At 43.7% G+C, this 13,049-nt stretch overlaps 1 protein-coding gene across 1 annotated transcript in view; it reads right to left on the bottom strand.

Annotated features, from left to right (window-relative positions):
* L2HGDH (L-2-hydroxyglutarate dehydrogenase) overlaps nucleotides 1-13,013 on the bottom strand; it is a 45,447-nt gene extending 32,434 nt beyond the window's left edge. The window contains exons 1-3 of the mRNA XM_004602007.3: nucleotides 12,805-13,013; nucleotides 3,113-3,228; nucleotides 2,492-2,643 (exon numbers count right to left, since the gene is read on the bottom strand). Of these exons, the coding sequence (XP_004602064.2) occupies nucleotides 2,492-2,643; nucleotides 3,113-3,228; nucleotides 12,805-12,944 (408 nt within the window). The 5' untranslated portion in view covers nucleotides 12,945-13,013. The remainder of the gene's footprint in view (nucleotides 1-2,491; nucleotides 2,644-3,112; nucleotides 3,229-12,804) is intronic.
* Between the last annotated feature and the right edge of the window lie 36 nt (nucleotides 13,014-13,049).

The raw sequence follows: 13,049 nt of genomic DNA, 5'->3' as shown, positions 1-13,049 counted from the left end.
AAAAAAAAAGGAACGGAATTAAAGAACTCTAACCAGAAAATTTAAAAGTTTGCAAATTGCGAAAGTATTTGAAATTATGCAGATAGTACGGCTATTTCCAGGATAGTTATTAATAAAATACAATAAATTATTGAATTAGTCTTTTACCTTACTTTTTCCACTTAAGAATTAATATCAATTCTTGGGGCTGGACCAATAGCACAGAGGGTAGGGCGTTTGCCTTGCACGCCGCCAACCCAGGTTCGATTCCCAGCATCCCATATGGTCCCCTGAGCACCGCCAGGGGTAATTCCTGAGTGCAGAGCCAAGAGTAACCCCTGTGCACTGCCAGGTGTGACCCAAAAAGCAAAAAAAAAAAAGAATTAACATCAATTCTTCATAAATCTTTACCAAAAAAAAAAGGGGGGGAGGGGCCGGAGTGATAGCATAGCAGGTAGGGCGTTTGCCTTGCACACAGTGGACCCAGGTTCAATTCCCAGTATCCTATATGGTCCCTTAAGCACCGCCAAGGGTAATTCCTAAGTGCATGAGTCAGGAGTGACCCTTGAACATTGGTGGGTGTGACCCAAAAAAGTAAAACCAAAAAAAATACCTTTTAGGACCACTTCTCCATGTTAAACTTTTACTCTTAAGAATTACATGGAGGGCTGGAGCGATAATACAGCTGGTAGGGCGTTTGCCTTGCACGTGGGCGACCCGGGTTCAATTCCCAGCATCCCATATGGTCCCCCTGAGCACCGCCAGGAGTAATTCCTGAGTGCAAAGCCAGCAGTAACCCCTGAGCATTGCTGGGTGTGACACAAAAAGAAAAAAAAATTACATAGAGATTTGTAAGGAAGGGAATAATAAAACAATCATACATCAAATATTAAACCTATATGAAATGAAAAAAATCGCAGGAAGATTAAGCTTCTATAACTTACAAAGAAAAAAATAAATCTGAAAAAACCTCTATGAAGTAAAGGGAGGGCTGGGGATATGTGCTCAGTGGTAGAGTAAGTGCTTACATATAATACCCCTAATTCATTCCAAATTTTAAAACTAAATGAAGAGGAACAGAATGATAGTATAGCAGGTAGGGCTCTTGCATTGCATGCAGCTGACCCAGATTTGATCCCAGGCAACTTATATGGTCCCCTGAGCCCTGGAAGGAGTTATTCCTGAGTGCAGACCCAGGAATAAGTCCTGAGTACTGCTGGGTGTGATCCAAAAACAAAAATCATAATTACAATAAAACAAAGTAAAGATGTTTAATCAGTAATCTAAAATATTCCCCCGAAGAAAGGCTTAGATCCAAGGGTTTTACTCATAAATGCTACCAAATATTTAAAGAACTGATGTCAATTCCATATAAGCTCTTTCAAAGATAAAACAAAACTAATTCTGAGGCCAGTATTAAGGCAGACATACAAAAATCAAACAAATACATCAATAAAAAATAAAACCACAGGCCAACAGTCCTTAAAAATATTGATGCAGGGGGCTGGAGCGATAGCACAGCGGGTAGGGCGTTTGCCTTGCACACGATCGACCCAGGTTCAATTCCCAGCATCCCATATGGTGCCTTGAGCACTGCCAGGAGAAATTCCTGAGTGCATGAGCCAGGAGTAACCCTTGTGCATCACTGAGTGTGATCCAAAAAGAAAAAAAAATCGATGTAAAATTCCTGAATGAAATTTAAGAGACTAAAGAATAATTTGTAATTGTGTGAATGGAAGCAGAAAAGTTATTCAAAAGAAATCTAATACCCTTTCATAATGAAAATATTAAACAAAGGCACACTCAAATCAAAAAACAGAATACTAGCTTTCCAGGTACGAAGCCCTGGGTTTATTTTCTCTCCTCTCCACAAACAAAACAAAACAGACAACAACAACTATATATATATACATAAACATACATACATAAAGGGAATTAAAAGACAAATAAACTAGGGCCAAAAGGTTCTGTGTACAAAAGGTTAAGGCACTTGTCTTGCATCCTGCTGACCCTAGTTCAAATCTACTACAAGCACCATCATGGGTCACTCCTGAGTAGAACCATAAAGAGCTCAGAGCATGGCCCAGCTCAACCCTTCAAAAAAAGAGCAGGGAGAGGTATGAAGAGAAATGAAAGGTCAGTACCATTCTGTAATATTAGTCTTTGCAAATTATATAATTACACATAGCACAGCAGGTAGGGCATTTGCCTTGCATGCAGCCAACCAAGGTTCAATTCCTCTGTTCCTCTCAGAGAGCCCGGCAAGCTACCAAGAGTATTTGCCCGCATAGCAAAGCCAGGCAAGCTACCCATGGCGTATTTGATATGCCAAAAACAGTAACAAGTCTCACAATGGAGATGTTACTGGTGCCTCCTCAAGCAAATCAATGAGCAATGGATGACAGTGACAGTGACAAATAAAGAAAAGCCCAGTATTCTTTTATTTAGCATTAAACATCACTAAAAAATGGCTACTTACACAAACAAGCCAAGGCCCCCGTAAATACTATACCTTGCCACACTGCTTGTAGGCAATTCCCTTTTGCTTACAGTACTCATACATGAGGGCAGCACCTTCTACACATAACTTAGCTTTAAGAGAGCCGGGTTTATAATAAATCCCACTATGTATAACACCGCTGTTATGTCCAGTCTGGTGAAGAGCTACAGAAAAAGACAAACTGGTGAGAGAATGCACAGGACTCATACAAAAGTGAAAAAGGGGGATAATTTGTGAAGCTATTAGAGTCTATATGATTGAAAACTCTACCTTTCTTTTATTATTTGTACTTATAGTCTGAGCATTGGTGATTTGCTCCATCTCCCCTGGGTCTGTGGCACATTCCTTCAGCCTACCTCAGATTTCAGTTATAACTCTGCTGGGTAAAACTCACTTCTCACTCCCAACAAACCCCTTCAAGTGCTCTTCCCTACTGACCCTCCTTATCCCCTTATTCCTGTCCAGACAACCCCTCAAATAAATGGACTACTCCCAAATACTGGTTCCAGGCTCTGCTTTGGGGAGAACCCACATGAGACCACTAGCACAGACATTTCACATGAAGGATGTATAACCGCAAGGTGACCAGGTGTTCAGGTTAAGCCCCAAGAGTAACGCTGGTAAGACACATACCCAAGTCTTTCTCCTTTTCCAGAACACCAATGGAAAGTGTTGGATGTCTCAGGCTGAGTGTTCTGGCAGAGGCAAGTCCCACAATTCCACCACCGATAACAACTACATCAAAGGAACTTGAAAAGAAAGTCACCATTAAAATAATGTATGTTTAGAGCCAGTCCTCATTAAACTCACAGGCACAGTTTTCACGGACAATGGACAATTAAGCTATTATTTTCTAATGGCTAAACAAATATTTACAGGCTTTTGCTATCTGGCCTCAAATATTTATAGGTTTTAGCTACCTGGCTTAAGACTTAATGAAGAAAGAACCTATAAAAACTATTATGTGAGGGGCTGGAGAGATAGCACAATGGGTAGGGCATTTGCCTTGAAAGCAGCTGACCTGGGTTCGATTCCCAGCATCCCATATGGTCCCCCGAGCACTGCCAGGAGTAATTCCTGAGTGCATAGCCAGGAGTAACCCCTGAGCCTTGCCGGGTGTGACCCAAAAAGAAAAAAAAAACCTACTATGTAAGGCTTGTCAATAGGATAAATGGTTACACCCAGTGGGCTGAATGGCTAGTTATCTGAACTGCTCCAAGTCATCACAAGTACTCTGCCCTGGATGGCCATGTGAGTGATTAGTCACAACACTCTTCCCTACCATCAATCCTTTTATAGTCAAATACAGTATTCTCTGTGGACAAGCCAACACATTAACACTGTGTGTATATAAGCATACATCTTATATATACTGGGTGTGTATATATAAGATGTATGCTATTTTTTCCTGTTAAGATACTAGTGGTAACATAAAATCTTAGGGAAATAAGTGGCCCAGAAATATGCTTACAACTACAACTCTGTTTATATATTTTGGGTGTGGAGCTACACATGGCAACATTCAGAGCTTACGTGTCAGGACTACGCTCAGAGATCACTCCTGGCAGGGATCAGGAGTGATCCCTGAGCATATAGGGTGCTGGGGATAAAACCCAGGTTAGCTGTCTGCAAACCTTACTTGTACTATCATCCTGGTCCCAAGACTACAATCTTAGCCATATAAATTCCTAATTACATGATCACTAAAAAAAAAAAAAAAAAAAAAATCACAAATTGTAAAGAATACTCCCTCGGAAGCTGTATGTTCTCGGGCTCTCAGGGTGGCTCTCTCTCACCGCCCGCTGTGTATGGACAGGATCGGGACCGCTGTAGGCAATGGGCAGGCAAAGGAAGAAGGAGGACCAGGCTGGTTGCTGATTAGTTCCCGTTTATTCAATCTCTCGTCGCTCCCATCTCACCCATTCTTCCTTCCTTGTACCTCATTCCTCTATCCCAGCTCCCGGCTTATCTCTCCGAGATGTGTCCTGTGGCCTGGGCTCTGCAGCCTGGGCTCTCCCTTTCCTCTCTTGATTCTGACCCCCCACAGCTTCTCTCTCCACCCTGCCCTCCCGCCCAAACTCCATCTAGTCTGAAAGCTAAAACAACATAAGGAAGCCCTTCTTGACAGCCAGCAGGCAAAACACCTCTTAAGGTGTTTTTCTCCTTTAGTGATTTTTGTATGGACACAGTAAAAGAGGTAGATTTAAGCTTGCAGAGCAGCTCTCCTGGAACATCTTGCCTCAGATGTAGACTCAGACTACAGCGCTCAGGCCAGATTAACCATTCCTAACCCTAGCAGGGTCCAAATCTAGTTATTGCTTTTTGGATCATGACAGCATCTGTCCATGACCAAGCTCTTAACTTATAGTTAAGCATTAGGCACCATGGCCAGGCCCATCTCGATGCCAGGGTAGCACATAGCTCACAGCTTGCCCTGGGTCCATCCAGTCCCTCGTTGGGACCCTGCTTTTGGGGGTGCTAGGAAGTAAAGGCAGCTGAGGCTTAGGTTGGGAGAACAGATGCCCAGGAGGAAAATATCACTTAAGAGTCAAATGACTCCCACATAACAAAAGCATAGCATTTACTACTACTGTCTTCCTATGCCCATACAAAAAGGACTGCTCTGAATAAACTATATAGAGAACTTAAGAAGAGAAAAAAAAATATTTACAAGTCAACAGAGCACGAAGAAAGAAGTTACAAATAAACACAGAGGAAAGGGAGCCCGGTAATGGGAACAACCCAATATACCTAAACTACCTGAGGCTATCTCCCTCTTTTCTTTTTACAAAAACACAAAATTTGAAATAGAGGAACAATTCCAAACACAATACAGTATTAGTTGTACTAAGATTTCAGTCCAACCCTGGACCCAGAGCAGTGCCTGCAGTAAAGCGTCCAATTGTCCTGCATTGGCCAGCGGTGATGAGAGTCACCAATGATTTAGTCCCACTCTGAAGAAATGAAGTGTCTGGATCAAGATTGAAGAGTTGTTCCTGTAACAGCATCAGTAGTGGTTGCAGCAATGAGTCCCAGGGGAGCAGCTATTAGGAGTCTGATAAATTTCAGGAAGCACTGATCAGTCGGGGAGCACTGGAACAGGAGCATCACAACTTCTGGCAGGAGAACTTCAGCAGGGGAATGCAGGCATTCTCTGATCAGGTTCATCAGAGGTCATCGATGTGCAACCTAGCTTATGTTTGAGAAAAAACACTTTTTTAAAGTTGTCAGAGGCTTTGACAATTGGGGTTTGGTCTCCATGCCTGTAAGTAGAAAGAGAAGGAAACACCAATATGAATGGATATCCTAGAGAGAAATGAGAAGGGGTTCATTCCTTTTTCCTTCATGAACCTGTGAATTCCAAGGAAAGGGTAAAAGTATTGTTAATTCAAAATATGGAGGGCTGGCGTTGCCCAATCTGCAACCTGTAAAAGAGGGGTATAAGGAATTTTCTTAATGTGACCTCATGATATGTTAAGGGAGCAAGAGGCCTTTGCTGGAGGTCCCCTGACACTGGCTCCCCTCTCCTCTCCTTTCCTCCCCTCTCCTCTCCTTTCCTCCCCTCTCCTCTCCTTTCCTCCCCTCTCCTCTCCTTTCCTCCCCTCTCCTCTCCTTTCCTCCCCTCTCATCTCCTTTCCTCCCCTCTCCTCTCCTTTCCTCAGTCTGTCCCGCATGGCAGTTTCATGCTCTGTCCCAGACTGACTCAAAATCCATGTACAGAGAATCTTCCAGACCATTCCATGTCCCCCACTGCTTGGCAAGCTCCCAAATACCCCTGGAACCTGAACTTCAAGATGATCTCTCTGCTTTTCGCTCCCTGGTGAGAGCAATTCGCCGTTCTTTCACCTCTGAGCTCAGATTTTCTACCACTGTATTAATGCAGTTGTTCAGAACTTAGGAATGGGTTTTGGATTTGATGTTCTTCCGACAAACGGGGCATTGTCTCTTCCGCTTCATCCATTCACTGATGCAGTACGAGCAGAAACTGTGGCCACAGTTCAAGGTGACAGCCTCTATGAAGTATTCTGTGCAAAAAACACACTGGAGCTCATTCTCCAGCATGTTACGCATGTGGCTAAGAACTTCCTCCTCATCTGGACTTTTCCAAAACAGGAGAATAGAATTAACAATCTCCCATGTAAGCCAGAATTTCATGGGGACCTTAGTCCCTTCTTTAGATGCCTTATAGACATTTTTCTTAACCTTTTTCCAAATCCTGGTCTCTAGAGCCCCTTGATCCGGGAACCATGGGTTGATTTCATAAACTACTTTAAAGCAGGACCGGAGCTGGTCTCTGGAAATGCAGTGTTCTGGGTCCCCTGTTCTGCAGGAGAGATACTGGATCAAATCCACAGATGGCTTGTCCTGTTCAGTCTGGCTTAAGAAACTATGAAAGATCTTGAGAAGGCCCAGAATCTGCCCCATCTTAGTGGGGGATTGCTGGTAGGATTCTAACTCCCAGCACACCAAAAAATCCTGTTCTCCAACTCTCTAGAGTGGGGGTGCTATTCTGACCTTTAGTTGGTAGTTCGTGCCCACTCCAGGGACGCCAGCTGTAAAGAATACTCCCGAGAAAGTATGTGTGTTCGCAGGCTCTCGGGTGACTCTCTCTCACCACCTGGGTTCGGTGCTCTCAAGCTGCTGTGTATGGACAAGATCAGGATGGCTGTCGGCAAAGGGCAGGCGAAGAAAGAACCAGGACCAGGCTGGTTGCTGATTAGCTACCGTTTATTCATCTCTCATCGCTCCCATCTCATGCATTCTTCCTTCCTTGCACCTCATTCCTCTATCCCTGCTCATCTCTCTGTGATGCATCTGGAGGCCTGGGCTCTTCCTCTCTTCTCTGGATTCTGACTTTGACTGCAGCTCTCTCCATCCCTACTTATCTCTATCCACCTTGCCCTCGGGGCCCATGCTCCTAGAGTCAGGAAGCAAAAACATAAATGAAGCTCTTTCTGACAGCCCACGGGCAAAATAGCTCTTAAGGTGTTTTTTTTTTTTTTCCTTTAGTTATTTTTGTATGGACACAGTTAAAGAGATACATTGAGGCTTGCAGAGCAGCTCTCCTGGAACATCTTGCCACAGACTCAGACTACAGCGCTCAGGCCAGATTAATCATTCCTAACCCTAGCAGGGTCCAAATCTAGTTATTGCTTTTTGGATCATGACAGCATCTGTCCATGACCAAGCTCTTAACTTATAGTTAAGCATTAGGCACCATGGCCAGGCCCATCTCGATGCCAGGGTAGCACATAGCTCACAGCTTGCCCTGGGTCCATCCAGTCCCTCGTTGGGACCCTGCTTTTGGGGGTACTAGGAAGTAAAGGCAGCTGAGGCTTAGGTTGGGAGAACAGATGCCCAGGAGGAAAATATCACTTAGAGTCAAATGACTCACACATAACAAAAGCATAGCATTTACTACTATCTTCCTGTGCGCATACAAAAAGGACATTGCTCTGAATAAACTATACAAAGGACTTAAGGAGAAGAAAAAAACAATATTTACAAGTCAACAGAGCACAAAGAAAGAAGTTACAAACAAACACAAAGGAAAGGGAGCACTGTAATGGGAACAACCCAATAAACCTAAACTACCTGAGGCTAAATATTCCTACAGCAAAGGAAGTGGAGCCTTTCTTTCTTTCTTTTCTTTTTTTTCCTACTTCTCCCTCTGGGAGAACCTGGCAAACTACTGGGAGTTTCCTGCCCACATGGGAGAGCCTAGCAAGGTCCCCATGGTGTATTAATATGCCAGAACCAGTAACAAGCTGGGTCTCATTCCCCTGATCCTGAAAGAGCCTCCAGTATGGCATCACTGGAAAGACGAGTAGTGAGAGGCTTCTACAATCTCAGGGCTTGGACGAATGGAGATGTTACTGAAATTGCGCAAGAAATTCGACGATCAAGGGGATGATGATGATGATGATGATGATGATGATGATGCTTTTTATTATGTAGTCAGTTCTAAAGATAATCCTTTAACCTTCTCATTGCAAAATTAGAAAGGCTCCACATAAAAGGCAAACATGTGGGGCCTTTCTAATTTTGCAATGAGAAGGTTAAAGGATTATCTTTAGAACTGACTACATAATCAACACATTAGTTTTATAGAAATATGGCCAAGTTTGCTTCTGTTTTATCCCCTCGTTATTATATTCTGATGTAACCCCTAAACAACAATATTTTCGTGTCACTGATGAAAGGCCTCTTTAATTATTATAATTTAAACAATTAACAATAGGGGCCAGAAAGATAGTACAGTGGGTAGGGTGCTTGCTTCTAATGCAGCTGACCTGGTTTGATCACAGCATCCCATATAAAAGTGATTTGTGAGTGCAGAGCCAGGAATAAACTCTGAGCATTGCCAGGTGTGATCCCCCATATATTAATATTACCATTTCATATCAAATACTCATTATAAAAGTTTCAGAAGAAAACAGGTCTTGACACCAAACCCTTAATCCACAAAAGAAAAAGACTGATAAAATAGGGACTGGTGAAACAGCTCAAAGGTAGAGCACATGCCTTGCAATGCATATGGCCCGAGGTGTGACTCCTAGTTTTCAAAGCCTCAAGTTTGACACACACACACCCCCAGGACGCTGTGTTTCCTGAAGCATCACTTGAGTTTAGTCCTGATAGCCCTTAGCACCATCAACTGTGCTCCTGTTGGCCTCCAGAGACCCCCCCACACCAGTTATGGCTCTAAATGACTCCAGGGCTACTGAGTCTGAGCACTTACTATCAGGCCCAGAAGTGCTGGGCCAATTACCACCAGGGCTAGCCCTCAGGCTCCTGAACACAGCTGGGCAGAGCCCTCCAAAAAGAAAACAGAAAAAATAAAGCAAATGTATCAAATTTAAAAATTCTGCTCTGCAAAAGACCCTTGTTCAGAACATTAAAGACCATAGAGATAACACAGAGGGGAAGGTGCTTGCCTTGCACAGGCCAACTCGGGTTTGATCTCCAACACCACATACAGTACCCTCATCCCTGCTAAAAGTGATCCCTGAGCTCAGAGCACAGTTAGGAGTGGACAAAAATCAAACAAAAAAAAGTATGAAAAGATCATTAACAAATGGGAGAAATTATTTGCAAACCACAGATATGATTCTGGTATAGTTTCTCCTCAACCTTTTTTCTGGCTGTGGCCCATTTCCAGCCTTGGTAACTCCATGTTCTGCAACCATCCAACTGGTTGGCCCCTAGTCTCATGCTATGGGCCCCATTTACTGATTTTACCTGTGATTCCCTTGGAATATCCTAGGGACCCAGAGGCTATGAACCCTGTTGAATCCCAGTTAAAAATCACTACTTTAGTACGGTGTATAAGAAATTTCAAAACAAATCATTTATTTAGAAAAATTGGGGCAAAATATATAAACATTTCATCATAGAAAACAGGTACAGAACCAGAGAGAAACTCAATGGATTCACTATATGCATGAGGCCCCAATTCAATCATGGTCCTCCAAGCACTGCTGGGAGTAGCCCCTGAGCATCACTGCCTCTGGCTCAAAATTCAAAATGCAAACCAAGAGATCTGGCAAGCACGCATATGAATGGTGAGTCATTAAAATAAAATTTTTTTTAAAAAGACGTAAATCTACACCATCAGAGTCTGTGATCCATAAGACAAACAAATAACAAAGGATACACATTTGAAAACAAAAAGTTGTTCAATGGTTTACATCATTGAGGACATGCAAAATAAAATTATACTATCACGGGAGGGTGTTTGCCTTGCACGTGGCCGACCCGGGTTCAATTCCCAGCATCTCATATGGTCCCCTGAGCACCGCCAGGAGTAATTCCTGAGTGCAAAGCCAGGAGTAACCCCTGTGCATCGCCAGGTGTGACCCAAAGAGAAAAAAAAAATTATACTATTAGTATACCTCAGTCAGATGGCTAAGATTTTAAACTTTATACCAAATAGTAAAATAAGAAGCAACTGGATCACTCACAAGTTGCTGTTGAGAATGTAATCATATAGCCACCCTGGAAATGAGAATTGTAATTTTCAAAAAAGCCAACAAAAAAAAACTAAACGTGCTTACTACATGGCTCAGCAACTGTACTCCCGGGAATTTATCACAGAGAAATGAATGATCACATGAAAATCTGTACAAAAACATTCACTGCAGCTTTACTGATAAAAACACCAAACAGGAAACTGATTTTTTGGGAAAAGTTTATATGTCCCTACTATGAAATGTTATTCAATAATTAGGAGAAATTAATAATAATAAGCAACACCTTGAGGGGCTGGAGCGATAGCACAGCGGGTAGGGTGTTTGCCTTGCACGCGGCTGACCCGGGTTCTATTCCCAGCATCCCATATGGTCCCCCAGCACTGCCAGGAGTAATTCCTGAGTGCAGAGCCAGGAGTAACCCCTGTGCACTGATGGGTGTGACCCAAAAAAGCAAAATAATAATAATAATAATAATAATAAGCAACACCTCGATGCGTGCCGAATGTAGACTAGAGACTGAACACAATGGCCACTCAACACCTTTATTGCAAACCACAACACCTAATCAGAGAGAGAGAACAAAAGGGAATACCCTGCCATAGTGGCAGTGTGGGATGGGGGGGGAGACGGGACTGGGGAGGGTGGGAGAGATGCTGGGTTTACTGGTGGTAGAGGATGGGCACTGGTGAAGGGATGGGTTCTCGAACTTTGTATGGGGGAAACATGAGCACAATAATGTATAATTCATTTCAATTCTTAATGTAATTTTATTAGATCAATAAAGTCCAGATTGAAAAAAAAATAATAAGCAACACCTTGAACTGATTGTAAGGATGCTGAATGCAAAATGCCCAAACACACACTGTATGATTCTTCTTACACAAGATTTTCAAAATGACATAATTATAGAGCTGGAAAATATTGTAGTTTGTTACAAAGCTGGGAGGTGGTAACATAAAGGGATCTCTGTGTTGGTAAAACGTTTGTATCTCAATTGCGGTGGCTACTTTTTTGTGTTTTTTTGGGGGGGAGGGGGGCTGTGGTACTCAGGGCTAACTCCTGGCTCTGTACTGTTATCACTCCAAATAGTGCTTGGAAGGCCAGATGGGATGTCAGAAATCAAACTCAATTTGGTTGCATACAAGGCCAAGTGCCCTACCCCTATATCATCTCTCTGGGCCCTGTTAACAATAAGAATGTTAACAACGTAAGAAACACACACGAGTGTCATATAAAACTAATGAAATCCGGACAAGGCCTGTGGATTATAGCATGTCAATATTCAGTTTGAGAGTGTACTATCATTATACAAAATCAGGGTAAACTGAAGTGTCCATGATGGGATACAGTGTCTCTGTAGCTTTGTTTGGGGGCCACACCTGGCAGTGCTCAGGGAGCTGCTGCATGGATGACTTGAACCAGGATCACAGTCAATGCAGCCATGTACAGGACAAGTGCCTTGACCACCCTGTACTATCTCTCTGGCCCCTCAGTACTATTTTTATAAATTCCTATGGCTCTATAATCATTTTAAAGTAAAAATACAGACAAAACCTTTAGGAGCTCCACTTTTTACTCCTAGAATCCACACACAGCAGCTAGAGTCAACTTTTTGTTTGTTTTTGTTTGGGGGGCACACCTGGTCGTGCTCAGAGCTTACTCCTGATTCTACCATGCTCGGGAGCCCAAATGGGATGGTGAGGTTCGAACCCAAGTCGGCCGCGTGCAATCAAGAGTCCTATCTGCTGTACTGCCACTCTCAACATTTTTTTTTTTACCCACTCCCACCCCTAGAGTTAACTTTTTAAATCAATGTCCACAAATCCGTCAAAAGCCTCCCAATGCTCTGAGAATAAAACCCAACATGAAGATAAAATAATATTAAAACGCTGTTGGGATGTAGCCACCCTCACCCTCTACAGAGAACCGGGACAGACCGTGATTTCAACGATCCTTTCCTTCAAACCTTTCAAGGAGCTAATCCAGAAGCCTGGTATAGTGCCAGGAATTAAGACGGGTTTCAGATCTTCGCATAAAGGTATGTCTGATCGTATAGAGTGCGCTGGATCACTTAATCAGCAAAGCGACCCACTGTGAGGATTAGGATGCTATTCACAGGCAAGGTGAAGGGAAAGTGGAGGGACCTAGATTCAAAACGAGAGCAGAGTTTGACCTCCACCTAATTTCTGCCTTTCTGACTCTTTCTCCTGGCACACAGATACGACAAACGAATCTTGCAGAGTTCCACCGGATCCAAACTTCACTGCCACCCGGGACAGGAAGGAGAGGTGACACTGGATCTCGCCGAAAGCAGCAGCACAGACAGCGTGGGGCGGGCCAAAGGCTACTCACCCGGTGCAGTTTCTGCGGGCACTTTGGCACTGCGGCCAGGGTCTCCCGGGTGCAAGCCCGCAGCCGGCTGAGAAGCCCTGGAGTAAAAGCCCGCGGGCCCATCCGCAGGCACCGCCCAGGTAACGCAGCGGCCGCACCATAACCCGCGACCCCAAGCCCCTTCCTCAGTGCCTAGAACTGGACCCTCGAGCTAAGGCTCCAGGCACCCTCTAAGCCCCGCCTCACAGGAAGCAACCAATGAGACA

The sequence above is a fragment of the Sorex araneus genome, chromosome 3 (genome assembly GCF_027595985.1).
Source record: "Sorex araneus isolate mSorAra2 chromosome 3, mSorAra2.pri, whole genome shotgun sequence".
Classification (NCBI taxonomy): Eukaryota; Metazoa; Chordata; class Mammalia; order Eulipotyphla; family Soricidae; genus Sorex; species Sorex araneus.
Note: the sequence above shows the minus strand (reverse complement) of the source record. Positions and strands in the feature narration are given on the sequence as shown.